At 35.4% G+C, this 19,205-nt stretch overlaps 1 protein-coding gene across 3 annotated transcripts in view; it reads right to left on the reverse strand.

Moving 5' to 3' along the window:
• The window catches only part of LOC149779940 (alanine--tRNA ligase, cytoplasmic-like), an 83,208-nt gene that overhangs the window by 15,006 nt on the left and 48,997 nt on the right, over positions 1–19,205 (reverse strand). For all 3 annotated transcript variants that reach the window (XM_089936632.1, XM_089936633.1, XM_089936635.1), the window contains exons 14-18: positions 11,024–11,161; positions 10,378–10,518; positions 7,954–8,066; positions 5,591–5,699; positions 2,315–2,428 (exon numbers count right to left, since the gene is read on the reverse strand). In XM_089936632.1, the coding sequence (XP_089792758.1) occupies positions 2,315–2,428; positions 5,591–5,699; positions 7,954–8,066; positions 10,378–10,518; positions 11,024–11,161 (615 nt within the window). The remainder of the gene's footprint in view (positions 1–2,314; positions 2,429–5,590; positions 5,700–7,953; positions 8,067–10,377; positions 10,519–11,023; positions 11,162–19,205) is intronic.

The raw sequence follows: 19,205 nt of genomic DNA on the forward strand, positions 1-19,205 counted from the left end.
CAATTCTGGGGAAAATAAATAATTTTCATACCGATATATAACTCAATATATCAATGTTTAAGTTTCCTAGGCCATTTGGTAAGCAGCTACGCTTTGCTGTCACCATGTTGGTCTCTTGTGATGCTAGACTGGTATTCATATCTTCCATGTAAGAAAAGATAGGGATATTGAGCTGTCTGTGGAAAAAAAGTCTACTAGACAAATCTAATCCAATGAGCGTTTGGATTGACTCAAAAAATAGGTCTATGGCAAGCACCCAAATGATTGATACTGCAACCTCCGAATATTCTGGTCAGAACTCGTTAAATTTAACTCACAATCAGTTCAGTTATGACTCAGTTATGTAAATTGTTTAAGACATCAAATGTTTGAGGAAAATTACCAGGTTTTTCCAGACTTTTTCCATCAATATTTGCAAATTTCAAGGACTTTTCATGGTCAGGAAAAAATTATCATTTCTCCCAACTTCTTCCCTGATTTCCAGGTAGCATGGAAACCCTGTTGAGTAAGTGTGAACATAATCTGTATTATGACATTAAAATGTACAGGTTAAATATGGTATTAGGTTATATGTGTAGATCTGGTTCATTTTTACTTTTTATTAGGCTGATTGTCACTTTTGCCTTCAATGAGTTCTTGTTTTTTGTTTGTCCAAAAATTCTGAGAAATGTTATAAGTAACATCTTGATCATGCAGGCAGTTTTGCAATAAGAAGAAAGGCAGAAATGTTGTTTTCCAAGTGAAAACAAGCTCAGCCAATCAGAAGCAAGATTACCTCATCAGTATCCTCATCAAACTAGCAAAATCCTGATGATATACATGTGAAATGATATAAATATATATTTCAAGACTGCATCAGAAATCTGGCCTGTAGTGGGTTAAAAAAGTTAGCCAATCACATTCAACATGAACTAATTAATATGTGTGATTATCAATTGTTAGCAAACCCATCCAATATCTTAAAAACAGTAAGCTACATAAAAATTGGATCAGTAATATGGTTTCCCAAGTAACAAGCTCAACCAATCAAATGCAAGATCACTTCATTAATATGGATGGATCCTGGTCATTATCAAACATGTCCAAGATCTTAATGACATAAGCATGTATTTCACGTTGGATCAAAACTGTACAAAAAATACAAGCAGTAAGAAGCTCCGTCAACAGATGCAAGGTCACCTCATTAGTAAGAGCCTGTGGCTCAATGGTTAGAATACCCAACTTACAGCTACAAGGGTATGGGTTCGAATCCCACCATCAGACCAGCCTAGGGCAGCTACTGTGGTGTATCCTCAAGCAAGGCACTTTACTCCAGTTGCTTTTGCACTAAAAAAAAAGCACCAAACCCAACCCAACCCAACCAAACCATACCAAAACCTCATTTGCATGCAAGATTAGCACATTATCGAAGTAGTCCGAGAGCTTTGCTGATAAAGCAGATATTCCAAGTTCAATCAAATTGGATCAGAAATCTGGGGATCAGAAATCTGGCCTTTAGAATGACAACAAAATCAGTCAATCATATGCAAAATAACCTCATCAACATCCATGGATCTCACTAATTAATGCACTCATCTGATATGTTAATAACAGTGGCAAATATTCAAAGTTTTACACAAATGTTATGAACAATTTGGCCTCTAAAGTGATAATAATCCCAGCCAACCAGAACCATGACAACCTGCTTGGTATGCACGAATCGTGTTCATTATTAAACTTGTCTGGGATCCTAATGATGTAAACATATATTTTAAGTCTGATCAGAAGTATGGCCTCTAGAGTGGAAAAAAGGTTAGCCAATCAAATGCAAGATTTATGTGTAGTGATTTTTCTAAGTATCCTCTGATTTTCATGATATATACCCATATTCCAAGTTCAAATGAAAGCCTGATTAAAGTTTCAAATCTGATAGGAAATATGGGATGCACAGTGGTAACATGCAATTGTTGACAGATGGAAATGCATTATGTATGCAAGGCTACACTAGAGGCTCATTGCCTGGTGAGCTAGACTCAGAATTTGTGCTTACACCAAATCTGCATTTCTCATGGATATAAAGTTGCTGAGATCAACTTATAATTCACATATAAAGGTTCTATTAAAGTAAAACCGGTCTTGAAAGCCCACCCCTTCTGCCAAAAACTCATGGTCTCTCAGGACAGATGATCTCTTCTGACAGGTCAAAACACTATACAATCAATAAATAAATATGCTGAGAGTCTGGTATCTCAAGACAGGTTTTACTGTATACATGATAAAAACTTGAAGTGTGTCTGCTCAGCTTATATTTGTTGGTGATCCATCAGATAGTTACTTCATCTAGCTGCACAATCAGCTTGGTGAGCTCTTTAGCTGCAAGCCCCGCAGTCTCCACTTTTCTTCTGAGCTTGTTAAGATTATTTTCCAGAACTTCCAGTCTATGGTAAGCCTATCAAGAGAAAAATAGATAAAATAATTAGCCCTTGAAATAATAATAAATTTTTGTTTTGATTTATATGCATCCATGAATTCTACATAAAATAAATGGATATGAAAGGGTACCCCAAGAAAATATCCTTGGAAAGAAAGATAAAATTTTCTTAAGTATAATTTGTATGACTTTGATAATGAACACACACATACACACACACACATATACATACATATATATATATATATATATATATATATATATATATATATATATATATATATATATATACACACACACATAGCATGTATACTATATCAATGATATACCATGAGATGTAGAGTTGGCATTAAAAGGAAATTTGGCTTGCAGAGTTCATTTAAATAAATGTGTACAATGAGTGGTAAATCAAAAATACCATGTACATACCAAATATTTTATTTATCTCTCATGACAAATACATACTTGTATTTCCAATGGAGTTAAGATTAACTACATGAAATTGTGTATTGATGGAGTGAGGGTTAGGGTTAGGGTATATTAACTACAAGAAATTGTGTATTGATAGAGTGAGGAACTCTTTACATCTATGCCCTGTGTATCCATTTCAATGTGACTAATCACAATTTTATTTACAAATTGATAAGATGCTTATTTTTATTTTATTTTTTAGCTTCAATATTCATTCCTACTTATTAAATAAAGAAAAAACAAAGTTATGATTTAACGATGAAAGATGGTTTAAGTAAAGAAAGTAATGCAACAAAATAGCACAGTAAGTTTCTTACAGCTATTCACAACTCTCTTTGCAAATTAATAGATTCTTTTTCTAAAGCTTCTCAATCATACTGATTAAATAAATATGACACACTTATGATTGAAACAAGAAAGATGGTTTAAGTGAAAAAGTAGCACTACAAACACAGCTTCCTGAACAATGAATACAGCCATGCAGACACAGCATGGTTAGCTTCCTGAACACTGAATACAGCCATACAAACACAGCATGGTTAGCTTCGTGAACAATGAATACAGCCATACAAACACAGCATGGTTAGCTTCCTGAACACCGAATACAGCCATACAAACACAGCTTCCTGAACACTGAATACAGCCATACAAACACAGCATGGTTAGCTTCCTGAACACTGAATACAGCCATACAAACACAGCATGGTTAGCTTCCTGAACACTGAATAAAGCCATACAAACACAGCATGGTTAGCTTCCTGAACACTGAATAAAGCCATACAAACACAGCTTCCTGAACACTGAATAAAGCCATACAAACACAGCATGGTTAGCTTCCTGAACACTGAATACAGCCATACAAACACAGCATGGTTAGCTTCCTGAACAATGAATGAAGTCACAGATGAGAACATTGAAATGAGTGTGACGATGAGCCAACAAGACGAAATTCAAATACTGAAATGTATTTTTACAGTTGATCTTAGTCATTATTATACTTTAATTAACATTGCTACCAACCATAATATTGGTTCTATCCCCCATCTTTCTTTCCCCTTTCCAATGGTCCATCTATCTCCCAATTTTACCATCATACATAGGTCCAGAGATATTGTCACAGGATAGAGGAAAAAATCTGCTACACTAGTTTTTTCCATTTGAGAGAGAGAGAGACAGAAAGAGAAAGAATGTTGTGCAAGTTGCAATATCCTATTTCAAGCTGAAAAAGTATGGGTGAGATGAAAATTTGTCAGTACATTTTTTATCCCTACATTGTTTATTCGACCCCCAGTTCTGACACCAAGGTTTATTTTTAACCCTCAATTTTACACCCCTGGGGGACACACTGCCTGACACCTTGAAAACCTGAATCAAGTTTAGGGCCTGTAGCATTCTTAGGACAGTGACCTGACACCTTGAAAACCTGAATCAAGTTTAGGGCCTGTAGCATTCTTAGGACTGTGACTTGACGCCTTGAAAACCAAAATCAAGTTTAGGGCCTGTAGCATTCTTAGGACAGTGACCTGACACCTTGAAAACCTGAATCAAGTTTAGGGCCTGTAGCATTCTTAGGACAGTGACCTGACACCTTGAAAACCTGAATCAAGTTTAGGGCCTGTAGCATTCTTAGGACTGTGACCTGACACCTTGAAAACCAAAATCAAGTTAAGGGCCTGTAGCATTCTTAGGACAGTGACCTGACACCTTGAAAACCTGAATAAGTTTAGGGCCTGTAGCATTCTTAGGACTGTGACCTGACACCTTGAAAACCTGAATCAATTTTAGGGCCTGTAGCATTCTTAGGACTGTGACTTGACACCTTGAAAACCTGAATCAAGTTTAGGGCCTGTAGCATTCTTAGGACTGTGACCTGACACCTTGAAAACCTGAATCAAGTTTAGGGCCTGTATCATTCTTAGGACAGTGACCTGACACCTTGAAAACCTGAATCAAGTTTAGGGCCTGTAGCATTCTTAGGACTGTGACCGGACACCCTGAAAACCTGAATCAAGTTTAGGGCCTGTAGCATTCAGGTTTTTGAAGTAAACAATACAAAGAATTAAGCAGGCCATTCAATTACATTTTTTTAATTCTGAATTTCCAGACAATTCCAAGCCAACCCAATATTATAGTTATTTTTAGGATATTTTCCTCTATATTTACTACAGAATTTGTTAAGCTGGTTTTGAAATCTTTTTTTGTGTGAAAATACTGTAATAGTTCATAAGCATGAAACTGTAAGGGTTTACCACAAAGGTGTCACTCTACAATTAAGAATAATATGACAAAATGTGATTGGCTCCTACCCAAGGTTAAGCTATCATGAAGGTCAAGAAAATGTAGTACCGACCCTTTGTCCTGCACTAATCCATCCACCCACATTTTAAACACATGGTTACTATTATTGGAGGCATGTAGTCCCCGCCATTCTCTGGTGTTTTTACTTCCATGTATAACCTGTAGTGACAGATGCCTTATGACGATAACAAAGAACAAAAAATTTCCCTTTGAAAATTACACATTGCAAAATTTATATTCTAAAGTTCCCATTTATCCTTCAACTGAAATGTGCTTGAAAATTTGTATTTTTGTTTTCAGAGTTTCATGCCATTTCAATTTTATTGCAAGTCACGGAAAAGCAAAGTATTCAACATGTACAAGATTTTTGTATACAAAAGTTTTGTTCTGTAATAATATAATTTGGCCTACCTTTGTTGCCTCTGTTCCTGTAATAGCAATAATTCTGCGGATACCTTTGGAAATGGCCTCCTCTGACACAACTGCCATTTTACCGATATGACCTGATTGATGTAAATGACTGAAATAAACAAAATCAATCATAATTTTTACAATTAAACAAAAAACCTGAGTATGATGCATGTTTGGAACCATTTAGAATAGCTAAAAGTATTAGGAACTTAATATTGGGTTTTGTCCCACAACAACCATTACATTAACAATTTTTACGTTGTCCAATGCAATATTATGAAAAAAGTGTACTGTACATTATACATCTGCCATGTAGCCAGACAAAGAAAGAAATAATTTTACCCAATCTGCATTGTATGTGTACTTTATTTGTACTAAATCTGCATTTCTTTTGTGTTCCATTCCTGTCAACATTTTAGCTATCCTCAAATTTGTTGATAATTGTTTTTTCTTTCATTTTTGTTCATGTGCAATACTTTTACCGAAGTTAGGGTGTCCATTTTTAACAGAACTAAACTGAGACAACTATTACAATGTACTATAATAATAGTCTGCTTAATAATATAAAAATCAGGAAATTCTATTTCAAATTTTGTTTAGTTTAAATAAAAATCATACAGATTCAATTACGGGTGATAATGTCATTATACTGATGGCAGTTGTAAGGAACAATTTCATGTTTTTATCATGTTAATTTTGTCTTATTAAGCAGAAGAAAAAAACTCTGTTAATGTAAAGAATCAGATCACAGATTATCAGGACAACCATGGCAATTACCTGCAGCCCAAAATATGGGTAAACGTATTTTCAAATCAATTCCTGAAATGTTTTTCATTTTGTTTTTGTTGATACTGATGTTGTCAGTTACCATCAAACTCCATTCACCACTCTGTTACATTCATTCTAAATTTCATTTGTATTCAGTCTGCATTCCATTTTCATAAACTTGGAAATTTTGATTAATTTACATATTTAATCTGAAATCAATAGGCGTCTTGTCAGTGAATGCAGGCAACCAACAAAACCTGATAACGGTAACAGATACAGAATTCAAGTTACTTTGCACAAATATCTTTCTGTCGTGGTCACCCTGACCTTTGACCAAGTCTGAGATCAACAGATTTCTTCACTGCCCACCCCCACCCCAGTGCAAGATGCTTAAGGGTAGCTAGAAAAGAATTAAAGTTGTTGTGCAGAATCAAAAGTCAGACAGATAGCTGAATAGACAACATTACAAAATAAAAAGCCATTGCCATGGGGTTTAACTAAAAAGCTCACCGTTATAAAATTTGACATTTTGCAAACAATGAACTTTAATTTTATGAGACAAGTTTAGAAATGAAACAATCAGCTGTAATTAAAGACTTTACTTTCATTTGTATGGACTAGAAATTCAATAAGAGATCATTATGGACTAGAAATTCAATAAGAGATCATTTGTATGGACTAGAAATTTTCTATCATATTTGGCAAGGAGGAAAATGCAATGCAGAGCATGCACTAAGCCAGATGAGCCAAACTACAAGCATGCATAGGAGAAATCCTAGCATCAATTTTACATAAGCCTGTCTGGCACGGATAACCCATTTATTAAAAACTTTCTATAGAATCATGATGCATTTTCCTATGAGCATAACATACCTGTACGCAGTTGAAGCAATTAAGTTCAAACAATCATGGTTCACATATAGCCGAAAATTGTTTTTCAACAACTTTTCAAAGTTTTGCAAAAGTTTAAAGAATTTTTTTCTTTTCTTATGGAAACTTTCTAAGTGTTATATTCTTTATACTATATAGAGAGAAAAGAAAGGAATAAACCCAGCTAATTAGTGACACCACTACATAGATACAAAAGAAAGGAAAAAACCTAGCTAATTAGTTACACCACTAGAGCAATATATTTAGTTCTAACATTTTGTAGCGAGTCAGATAAATTCAAATAGTTTGGAAAAAATTTCAGTTAGTTTTTTGACTAATGTAAGGACTTCATAATGATAAAACCAACTTTTTCAGACAGATGGATGAAAGCACAAATGGACCGCTGGAAACAACTTATATGTCCAACTGCCTTAGAGTCAGTAGACAAAAATTTTAGTTAGAAAAGACAGAGATTAGGTAATAAAAGCAAACTTCTGCATTGTCACATAAATAAAAGAAAAAAACACAAACAAATGCAAGCCAAATCAATAAGCATACAAGAATGCTGTGAAGATCTAATGTTTTTCTCAATTCTAATCTCGAAAGCTTATATGATTATGAGCACAGTGACAATGAATTATGGGTAAGCAAACGGAAATTAAAATCTGCTTGTCTTTTCAAGCCACAGTAAATTATTTACATAATATTCTCTCTTCATGACTTACGTTCCGCCACAGAATTCCACCGAAGTGACAGATGCTCCTGGTCCAAGCGGGTCTCGAAGAAGATCTTCCACAGCTATCCCAATGCTTAGTACCCTTACAGGATCTGGGTATACCTTGGAGATACAATGAAAACAACCAGTCATCCAAACATGTTCATTTCAATTACCAGATACTCGTAAATCATGTCCAACAGCAAAGAGCATAGTACTTGATCTGCCATCACATGTTCCAGAAGAGTTTCTTGGAAGCATATGCCAAATGAGCCTCTTGGAAGCATATTCCAAAAGTTTCTTGGAAGCATATGCCAAATGAGCCTCTTGGAAGCATATTCCAAAAGAGTTTCTTGGAAGCATATTCCAAATGAGCCTCTTGGAAGCATATTCCAAAAGAGTTTCTTGGAATACTCACTTCTCTGAACAAAGCTTTTAATCCTACATTGTTGCCCAACAGTGTTGCAGAAATGAATGAACACGGCACTTGAGAATTTGAAGATATGTCACCAAGATGGTGATGTTGATAATCCTGTTACTGACAGCAATGCTCCGAAAGCAGATTTTTTCAGTTTAAGAACATTTTGAATTCTCACAGGCATCTGAAACTTACTGATATCAGCTCACTCATTTCAACCATAATGACAGATATTTTCTCAGATTGTGCTACTTTAGCACATATTATGATGAAACTACCTTAGAAAAGTGTCCAATGTGAAAGAGGTTTCAGCCAGTAAAATAGGTTAATATCAAAGCTCATAAACAGAATGAAAGCTGAGTAACTTGCCATGAAAATGACAATAAAATCTAAAATGACAATAAAATCTGCTATGTAAATTTCTGACACTTTATCTGTGAAGACACCAAAGAAAAAGGTCAATAAATTTACTTTAATGTTTAATCCAAGATGTCTCTCTACAGTTAAAGTTGTTTTTCACATAGATGTTTGGAATTAATAAATTTACTTCTGTTATGACACTAGAAATCGATTAATTTCACTTGAACTGAAAACTCACTGCATTTGTCTTATATTATCAAACTTAATAAATTATTTTGAGTCCCTTTTTAAAAAAACTTTTTATTTTTATTTCTTTTCCATTCCTTTTTCCTTTGTAATGTATCTCTTAATGTCACATTTTAGAAGTGAGACAGAACATTTTGCACAATGTAAGATGCATGGATTTTTTAAAATCAAAGTTGAATTGTATTTAACTGCCTTTAATTTAATGATTTTGTGTCTACAGCATGCCAAATTAGATTAAGCTGATCTGGCATAAATATCATCTGCATTACAGCATAAAACTGAATAAATGATAAACTCAATTATCATATTTTATTTGTTTGCCCTTATTTTTTATACTTTGTTTTTGTCTGTACTCAAGATGAAGTAAATAGTTCACAACTGAAGCTCCCTGAGGTTCAGAAAAACCCATAAAAAAAAATGTCAAGGGATAAAAAAAACCCTTGGCTGGAAACTGTGGGAACTACTGACACAATTTTTAACATGCCAAAAATCATTTAAATGGAAATAATAATTAGACCACATAAACATGTACAGAAATATGCCAAATATCTATGTAATCATGGTCTCAGTCTAGCCTGGAACAATTGTAATCATGGTCTCAGTCTAGCCTGGAACAACTGTAATCGTGGTCTCAGTCTAGCCTGGAACAACTGTAATCATGGTCTCAGTCTAGCCTGGAACAACTGTAATCGTGGTCTCAGTCTAGCCTGGAACAAATGTAATTGTGGTCTCAGTCTAGCCTGGAACAAATGTAATCGTGGTCTCAGTCTAGCCTAGAACAACTGTAATTGTGGTCTCAGTCTAGCCAGTCTAGCCTGGAACAAATGTAATCATGGTCTCAGTCTAGCCTGGAACAAATGTAATCGTGGTCTCAGTCTAGCCTGGAACAAATGTAATCGAGGTCTCAGTTTAGCCTGGAACAACTGTAATCATGGTCTCAGTCTAGCCTGGAACAAATGTAATCATGGTCTCAGTCTAACCTGGAACAAATGTAATCGTGGTCTCAGTCTAGCCTGGAACAAATGTAATCGTGGTCTCAGTCTAGCCTGGAACAACTGTAATTGTGGTCTCAGTCTAGCCTGGAACAAATGTAATCATGGTCTCAGTCTAGCCTGGAACAAATGTAATCATGGTCTCAGTCTAGCCTGGAACAACTGTAATTGTGGTCTCAGTCTAGCCTGGAACAACTGTAATTATGGTCTCAGTCTAGCCTGGAACAACTGTAATCAAGGTCTCAGTCTAGCCTGGAACAACTGTAAGGAAGTAGACACTATAAAAGGACACAAAATTATTCTGCCAAGCAGGTCAGAACAGGTAAAGAAAATAGGAAATTTTCATGTTTTTGTCGGCTCTGTAAGCCCCAACAGCTGTGAACCCTTACCAACAAGAGGTAGACCATAATGAGCTCACCTCATCAAACACAGCACGTAAGCCTTGTATTTCTTTGGCCACAGCCAGTTCTGCATTTTTAGCATACACCACCTCATTTTTCTTTGCCATGTTGTTCACAATCTCTTCAACTGCCTTTACTTCTTCAACTGTCATTGCGCCCTACATAAGAAAGGAACGAAAGAAAAAAGTTTGACACGGGTTTGGTGTAAATCAACATCTCTGAAAACTAAACTTCTCAACATATTTAATTACCTGTTCAAGCAATCATACCTCCAAGCAATCATACCTTCAAGCAATCATACCTTCAAGCAATCATACTTCCAAGCAATCATACCTTCAAGCAATCATACCTCCAAGCAATCATGCCTTCAAGCAATCATACCTCCAAGCAATCATACCTCCAAGCAATCATACCTTCAAGCAATCATACCTCCAAGCAATCATACCTTCAAGCAATCATACCTCCAAAATCCACAAAGATAGTTCAGACTGTTTTATTGTTGTGTGTGACAAAATTCCCAAAGATTGCTTAGGTGCTGTAATTCTGTGAATTCAAGGAGTTTCCACAAACTTTGCAGAAAATTCTTTGATTATTATGCAAAGATCTTTACCAAACACTAAATACAATCACAATTTGACATCATTAACCTGAAGATGGTCTTACCTTGGCAGTGAAGTCAAATCGGAGCCTATCTGGGGCTACAAGGGAGCCCTTTTGGTCAGCCTCATTCAGCACCTTCCTCAGGGCAAAGTTCAACATGTGGGTTCCTGTGTGGTTCTTCATCACTGCCAATCTTCTGGCCTGGAAAAAAAACATGTACCCTAAATGAAGACAAGATGATGTAGGAAGACTAAAGGCGATGTAGCTTACAGCAAGGTGGCTATTTAAACACCATGCAACACACAAGCAGGGTCAATGGTGGATTCAAATGACTTCTCATTCCTCTCACCAGAGGGTAAAGTGATTGAAAATTGGGAAAAGTTAGTATGAGATCTAATAAAAAATGTTTTTAATAAAATACTTTGCTTGCCACTGTGTTAGAGTTGCTCTACAATTTAAATGGAAGAATGAAATCCTGCTGCAGCATGCTTTATTACAACATGAATTTGGACATATCATGGTACCGCCCCTAAAACTGTTACAATAATTTATTGAACATAAAGGTTTAGTGTCTAAATATGAAAAGTTTGATTTAATAATTTGGCAAGCTGTGTTGTATTCTTGTCTTATCATTGCATAAGAATAAAGATGCTGAAAGTTTCCATTTGCAAATTTTCATTTCAATTGTATTAAGAGTCAATTGCAGTGTTTTGATACCAGAATTTTCTTTAAACACATCAACACTTTGTTTACCTAATTACTGCTAGGCCATTAACAATAAGTATTATTTGTGTTTATCTTCAATGCATCCTGCATACAACTGTTGATTAGTGCAGAGTAAACAATTTTATTTTGATTAGATGTATACTCAATCAACTGCATTCACAACAAAGCACAAGCCATGTGTTTCCATTTACCCTCATTTGTGCATCCAAGACCCCAACATTTTTAATTTGCCCCTCCCCCATTTCTGACATTATGGTTTGTATTTCTTACTCAATCTGACCCAAAGTTCTGACACCAAGGCAAGTTTTAATTCTCAATCTTGCAACCGAAGGGGCAAATCTTGCACCCATAGGGGCAAACTGGTAGTGATCCAAAAGATATTTCTTACCTGAATTTATAAATCAATTAATTTACCTAATTAAGTAATTGCTAATTTCAATCACACAGATTAAGGTTGTTAAAATTATCACGCTCTGTTTTTAATTAAAAAAATCATTAAAAAATGCAAGCCACCATCATACACACATGGCTTTGCCACTTTGTCAGACATTTATCATGCAGTCAGTCAACCAAATTAATCATATTGTCAATTCGATGAACAAAGGATTGCATTTGTTCATTAACAATTATATTATCTTCTTTCCATGACCATGCATATAAGATCACTTTCTCTGCATAAAATGGGTAAGTCATTTATACAACCAGAATTCTTGCCTGAATCTCTCCTTTCCCTGGGGAAAATACATCAATTCAGAAGTCAAAAACTGCTCATATCCCTACCATTAAAGTACACACATTTAATATAGTGGACTTGATCTGGGCAGTCTGTTTGAATTCCTGGGTCTGTCCTTATAACAGAGGATCCCTATCCCATGGAGTCCCAACTTTGAAACCATTTCATTATTCACCCAAGACAGCTACATGATTCAGGACAATGGACTCCTTACTAGAAGATTGCAGGTTTGATTCCCACCATATGATCTACTTCAATTCTCATTAATATTCATGGTTATTGTTTATAATCAAATTCATCTGAAAGATTAATGATAACAGGCTTGTATAGTAAATCAGAGTGTCCACAAGATCATCAGTCAATCAAAAGCAAGACCAAATCATTAATACCAGTGTATGTCACTCGCAATTAAACTCATGCAATAAGATGATGATGATGCAAGTTTAAAAGATCCGAGTAAAATCAAGCCAATCGGATGCAACACAACCTCATCAATGTGAATGTATGTCTTTCATAACCAAACTCATCAGAGAACCTAATGATACTAATTTACATTCTAAATATGGCCTCTAGGTGTTCATAAGCTCAGGCACCTAATGATACTAATTTACATTCTAAATATGGCCACTTGGTGTTCATAAGCTTAGGCACCTAATGATACTAATTTACATTCTAAATATGGCCACTAGGTGTTCATAAGCTCAGGCACCTAATGATACTAATTTACATTCTAAATAAGGCCGCTAGGTGTTCATAAGCTCAGGCACCTAATGATACTAATTTACATTCTAAATATGGCCTCTAGGTGTTCATAAGCTCAGGCACCTAATGATACTAATTTACATTCTAAATATGGCCTCTAGGTGTTCATAAGCTTAGGCACCTAATGACACTAATTTACATTCTAAATATGGCCACTAGGTGTTCATAAGCTCAGGCACCTAATGATACTAATTTACATTCTAAATATGGCCTCTAGGTGTTCATAAGCTTAGGCAGGCAATCAGATGCAGGGTAACATTAATAATATGTAAGGTTGTTGCCCATAATCAAACTTCAGATATTCATCTTATGTTATGACTCTATGGTCATAAACTAAGTAACAAAAAAAGCAAAACCAACAAGTTTTGTAAAACTTAAACAAAAATTTAATTATCAAATGTATAAAATGAAAATTTAGGAGGAACTTACAATATCATGAGTTAAATCCAAAAACAATCCAAAAAAGTTCTCGACAAATAAAAAAGCAATCAAATGTTCCAAATGAATTCCAGATCCTCAAATGTGCTAGCCTGCCAGCAGTTATGTTGTATCAAAATGCACAGTTCCTGTGCCAAAATGATTTTATACTCCACAACATTTTAAGGAGAAAATAACAAACTTCAGGAGTCATTTTTAAAGTATGAGACTTTGATTAAAGACACAATACTGCAGTTGAAGCCACTTGTGCATAAATCACAGCTACCAGACTCAATCATGGATACTGACTTAATATGACGATTTTTGCAAAATCATTCATTGCAAAGCTGCAGTGGAATAATAATATATTTTATCTTTAACAAATTTTAGTTTAGCTTTTTTTAGCTTTTAATTATCAAACTCATGGACAATAAGTATGACAAAAGTAATTTTCAAGGTTTTCAGGATATTTTTGTTGAATTCAAAGTTCTAACTGGATTCCAGGACCTCCTTAAAAATTGGGAGGGCATGGGAACCCTGAAAATGGCATAATCCAGATCTCCTTTGAATAAGTTCACAATAGTCCAAGTATATTATTTTAGTCCAATGAGCACTTTGTAATTCCAATGAATAAGACAAACAAATGATTCCTCTCATATTATCTCTAAACATATCTGCAGACTAATTTTAACACAAGAACATATGAAATAAAATCCAAAATGGGAATAAATTAATTGCTCAGTTCTCTTCTTATATGCCTAAACTGCAATTTTCTCCTACTAGGTGACATTTCACAATACACCACATCGTAAAAGAACCCACCTGACTGACCCATACAATGGGAAATAAGTTAATTCTAAGAACCCACCTGATCGACCTATCAAACTGAAATAAATAACACCAAACTACTAGGCAGGTTTATTATCAATATTATTATTAATGATCATTAACACCTATTTATAGACCCTATTTAATCTATAGGCACTATTAATATCTTAAAATAGAATCTATATCCGTGCATAAAAATTATCTAATTTCTTGTTTATAGGCAGTCACTACAATTTACACACAATAAGATATTGTTGTTGTTGTTCTAGGGTTTAACACCATTTTTCAGCACAAGATAGGCCATATATGGCGGCCAGTATAACTGGTGGAGGAAGAACCCTGGAAAACCCAGGAAAGAACCACCGACCCACAAGAAGCTACTGGCAGGCTTTCCCACGTACCCACGCTAGCTGAGCCTTGGACTCGAACATACGCAGACAGAGGTGAGATGGCAGTGACACAATAAGATATAGTCATGTACCAAAATGTAAACAAAATATAGTTATACATAACAATAAGTTTAGATAACAAATCTGATAAAGATCTGATCCTCTAGAAGCAAGATCACAATCACTGGAGATCTTGAAGATGCTATAAGCTATTCAAATCGGATCAGAAATATGGCCTCTAGACAATCAGATACAAGACACCTCATTAACATGTGTGTACAATATATACTCACTTAAAAGTTGACATTTTACTAAAACATTTATTTCAACAGAGTAGGGGTCATAGTATAACAAAAAAACTTTAAAATGTGACCTTACCATATTGACTGTATATCTTGGGAAACTATACAGAGCTAGTTCAGATCCAGTGTTGGGGATTTTTTTCCCCCAAATTTCAAAAGGACCCTGACCTTCCTCAAAAAGGCACCAAAGCAAAGTCTACATGACTTTTTACTCAAAGTTTGCATAACACCCAACAAATGTGCACAAGACTAAAATGGTCAAATTTCAAGTGACCAGTGGCTATACTTGTGTGTGTGTGTATGGGGATTTTTTCAAGCTGGGAGTGGGGACCAGCCCAATTTCACCCTCATCCCCTGATCCAGCCCTGCTGTAAGTCTTAGGACACCCTTAATTATTTTCAAAAGTAATTTTTTATGACCTATAAATGTTGGGACATGAAATTAGCAACTGTTTCACATACTATAAGTCTTGGGACACCCACAACATTTTTTTCTACTAATCGATGGATGTAATACAAATACAATAAAGACATTTAAGAAATATTGTTTTGAAAATAATTGTAATACTATCAAAACTGAGTTTTAGTTTGCTTTGAAGTTAGCAACCATACCATTTACACAGGTATGGTAATCATGCTATTATGTGTACAAGGGAATTAAAGTCAAAGTACTTAGCCTCAAGACTAAATTCCCTCCTACCTAAGACAGCTTCAGGGTTTAAATGCTCATGATGACTGGCTTGCTTTGCTGTTGGAAAACAAGAAAAATCTGCCAATTATAAATGGAGATGCCAAAATAACCAGCTTGCCAATGTATGGGAGGTTATTTTGCTAAGCCAAACCATAAAACCAAAATAGATTGATGATGATCTTAGTTGATCTTTGTTAGAAATTCTGCCTTTATTTTGATCATTCTTCATGATCATGTGACAGTTATGAGAATAAATGCTGGTTATGTGCCTGGTATAAATTATATGCCTGTGTCTTTTCATAAAGATTAATCCTTAAGCACATAAAATCAGCACTTCTTTGTTTTTCCCAATGGACAATCCTCGGTGTCTTGATACTTCTTCAAAGCCAAGCTGAGTACCTGTGATCATACTGTGCAACTGACATCTTTCCAGTTGCAGCAATCCTTCGAAGAGATTTCAAAGACTGTATGATCACAGTGTCTCTTACAGACTCCATGCTCAATCTCTACATAAACAATGGTCAAAGTTTGTGAATAGTCATTGTACATTTAAGCTGAATGTCATAGACTTTGCAGAGAAACAACAATAGTGCAGCAGAACATGAATTTGGTGTTGCAGAGAAAAACAACAATATTGTGCCAGAATGTGAATTTAGTGTTTCAAAGAAACAGGTGCATGACTGGTGCAAGAAAAATCAGTTCTAGCTGATAGTGACAGACATCTTAAGAAAATTAAAATGAAAGAAAGCTCTTAAACAAATTGGGAGTTTGGTTTGAACAAGTGGGTCCTAAAGCAGTGTCAAAATGGGCATGCAGTCAATGCCATTAAAGGCCCTTTCCACTGTAAAGGCTAACAGTGATGAAGGTTTCAAAACTTCAGCTGGATGGTGTACACAATTTATGCAACATCGCTGACTTGCACTCAAGCTATGCACTCACACAGCCCAAAAATTACCAGTCGATGTTGAGGAGAAAGGGATAGTTTTTTAAAATTTGTTATCAAGAAACAAAATGATTTTGATGTGGTGCACATAGGAAATATGGAAGAAGCTCCCATGTCTTTTGATATGTCCCATGTCTTTTGATATGTCCCGTGTCTTTTGATATGCAAGGAAATTCAACAGTGCACCCAGCTGGAGAAAAAATGGTGACAAAAACAACTTCAGGAAATGAGAAACAACATTTCACCGTAGGATTAAGTTGTTTAGCAAAAGATAAAAAACTGAAGCCACTACTTGTGTTTAAACAAATGACTATGCTACCATGTAGAGTTGTTGTAACCATTAACCCTGAGGAATGGGTAGACTTACAGGAGGGTCATAGAGAAATGACCATTAACCCTGAGGGATGGGTAGACTTACAGGAGGGTCATATAGAAATGACCATTAACCCTGAAGGATGGGTAGACTTACAGGAGGGTCATACAGAAATGACCATTAACCCTGAGGGATGGGTAGACTTACAGGAGGGTCATATGGAAATGACCATTAACCCTGAGGGATGGATAGACTTACAGAAGGGTCACAGAGAAATGACCATTAATCCTGAGGGATGGGTAGACTTACAGGAGGTCATAGAGAAATGACCATTAACCCTGAGGGATGGGTAGACTCACAGGAGGGTCATAGAGAAATGACCATTAACCCTGAGGGATGGGTAGAATTTTAGGAGGGTCATAGAGAAATGCTCTTTTATCAGCCCTACAGTGGGGGGTCGACTTATAGCAAATTTGACTTATAAGTGAGTATATACAGTATGTTACTCTTAAGTTATCTGAATTCCTGATGATATAAGCTTACAAACCTAGTCAGATCACAATCTGATAATGTGAACTTTGAGCGTTTACATGCTCAACCAAATGGATGCAAGATCCCCTCAATTATATGAGTTGATGTCACTCATAACAGAATTCATCTGAGATCCTGATGACATAAGCTTACATGCCAAATCTGATTAAAATCTTATCTGATAGTGCTCTCCTCATGAACAGACTACCCATCTTATACAGCCACTTTCCCAGTGCAAAAGGGGTAGACATATAAGAGAGGCACCACTATATATGGCTTCTAGAGTGATAACAACCACAGCTAATCAGATGCAAGACTGACTCCCTCATTAACATGTGTGAATGATGCTCATAATAAAACATCCAAGGTCTGATGATACAAGTTCACATGACAAATCTGATGACAAATTGGCATTAGAGTGTTCACAAACTCAGAGAATCAGATGCAAGAATGCATCATTAATATGCAATGATCTCATTCAAAATTGAATTCATCTGAGATCTCGATACAAGCTTAGATTTATATTCTAATCAAGATCTGATCAACAATATGGCCTCTAGAGCCAATCAGATGCAAGATCTGATAAAAAATATGGCCTCTAGAGTCAATCAGATGCAAGATCTGATAAAAAATATGGCCTCTAGAGCCAATCAGATGCAAGATCTGATCTAAAATATGCCCCTTTGAGCCAATTAGATGCAAGACCTGCTAGTTTATGTGCATGGATTTCACTCATAATCAAACTCTTCTGAGATCTTGACTATAGAAGCGTACATATCAGATCTGAACAAGATCTTGTCAGAAATATGGCCCTAGAATGTTAACAATCTAGACCAATCAGAAACAAGATTGTTGCATTAATGTGCATGGATGTCACTTGTAATCAAACTTATTTTAGACATACATATCAAATCTAATCCAAATCTGGTTAGAAATGGCCTCTAGAAGTGTTCACAAATTCAGCTGTTAATATTCAATGTCACCTCATTGATATTAATGGATGTCACTCACAAATGAACTCAAGATCTTAGTGACACAAGCTTGCACACCAAAAAAATCTGATCAGATTTGAAGCCTCTAGAGTGTTCACAAACAAGTGAACCGTATAGCCTGCTGAGCAAAAAATTAAAGTAAATGTTATCAAACATTTGCTGCTATTTTTAAAAGCTATACATTTCAAAATGTTAGGTCTTTCAAAGTCATGGAATAATTTACACAGGCAAGCAAATGTTAGGTATTTCAAAGTCATGGAATAATTTACATAGGCAAGCAAATGTTAGGTCTTTCAAAGTCATGGAATAATTTACATAGGCAAGCAAATGTTAAGTCTTTCAAAATCAAGGAATAATTTACATAGGCAAACATAATGATACAGATTATACTTCAGGAAGGAGTCAATCCAATATTCTCTAGCAGTACACCAAGACATCATACTCAGGAAGGAGTCAATCCAATATTCTCTAGCAGTACACCAAGACATCATACAAAATAATTTGCAGGAAGGATGACATCATGTTTACATTGTATATTCGTATTGAGATATAATATTGAAATCTTGTAATCTGATTGTCTTAAGATGCTTTTGTTGCAAAAAACAGACAAGGAAAAATC

The sequence above is a fragment of the Sinohyriopsis cumingii genome, chromosome 16 (assembly GCF_028554795.1).
Source record: "Sinohyriopsis cumingii isolate HCF-2022 chromosome 16, ASM2855479v2, whole genome shotgun sequence".
Taxonomy (NCBI): domain Eukaryota; kingdom Metazoa; phylum Mollusca; class Bivalvia; order Unionida; family Unionidae; genus Sinohyriopsis; species Sinohyriopsis cumingii.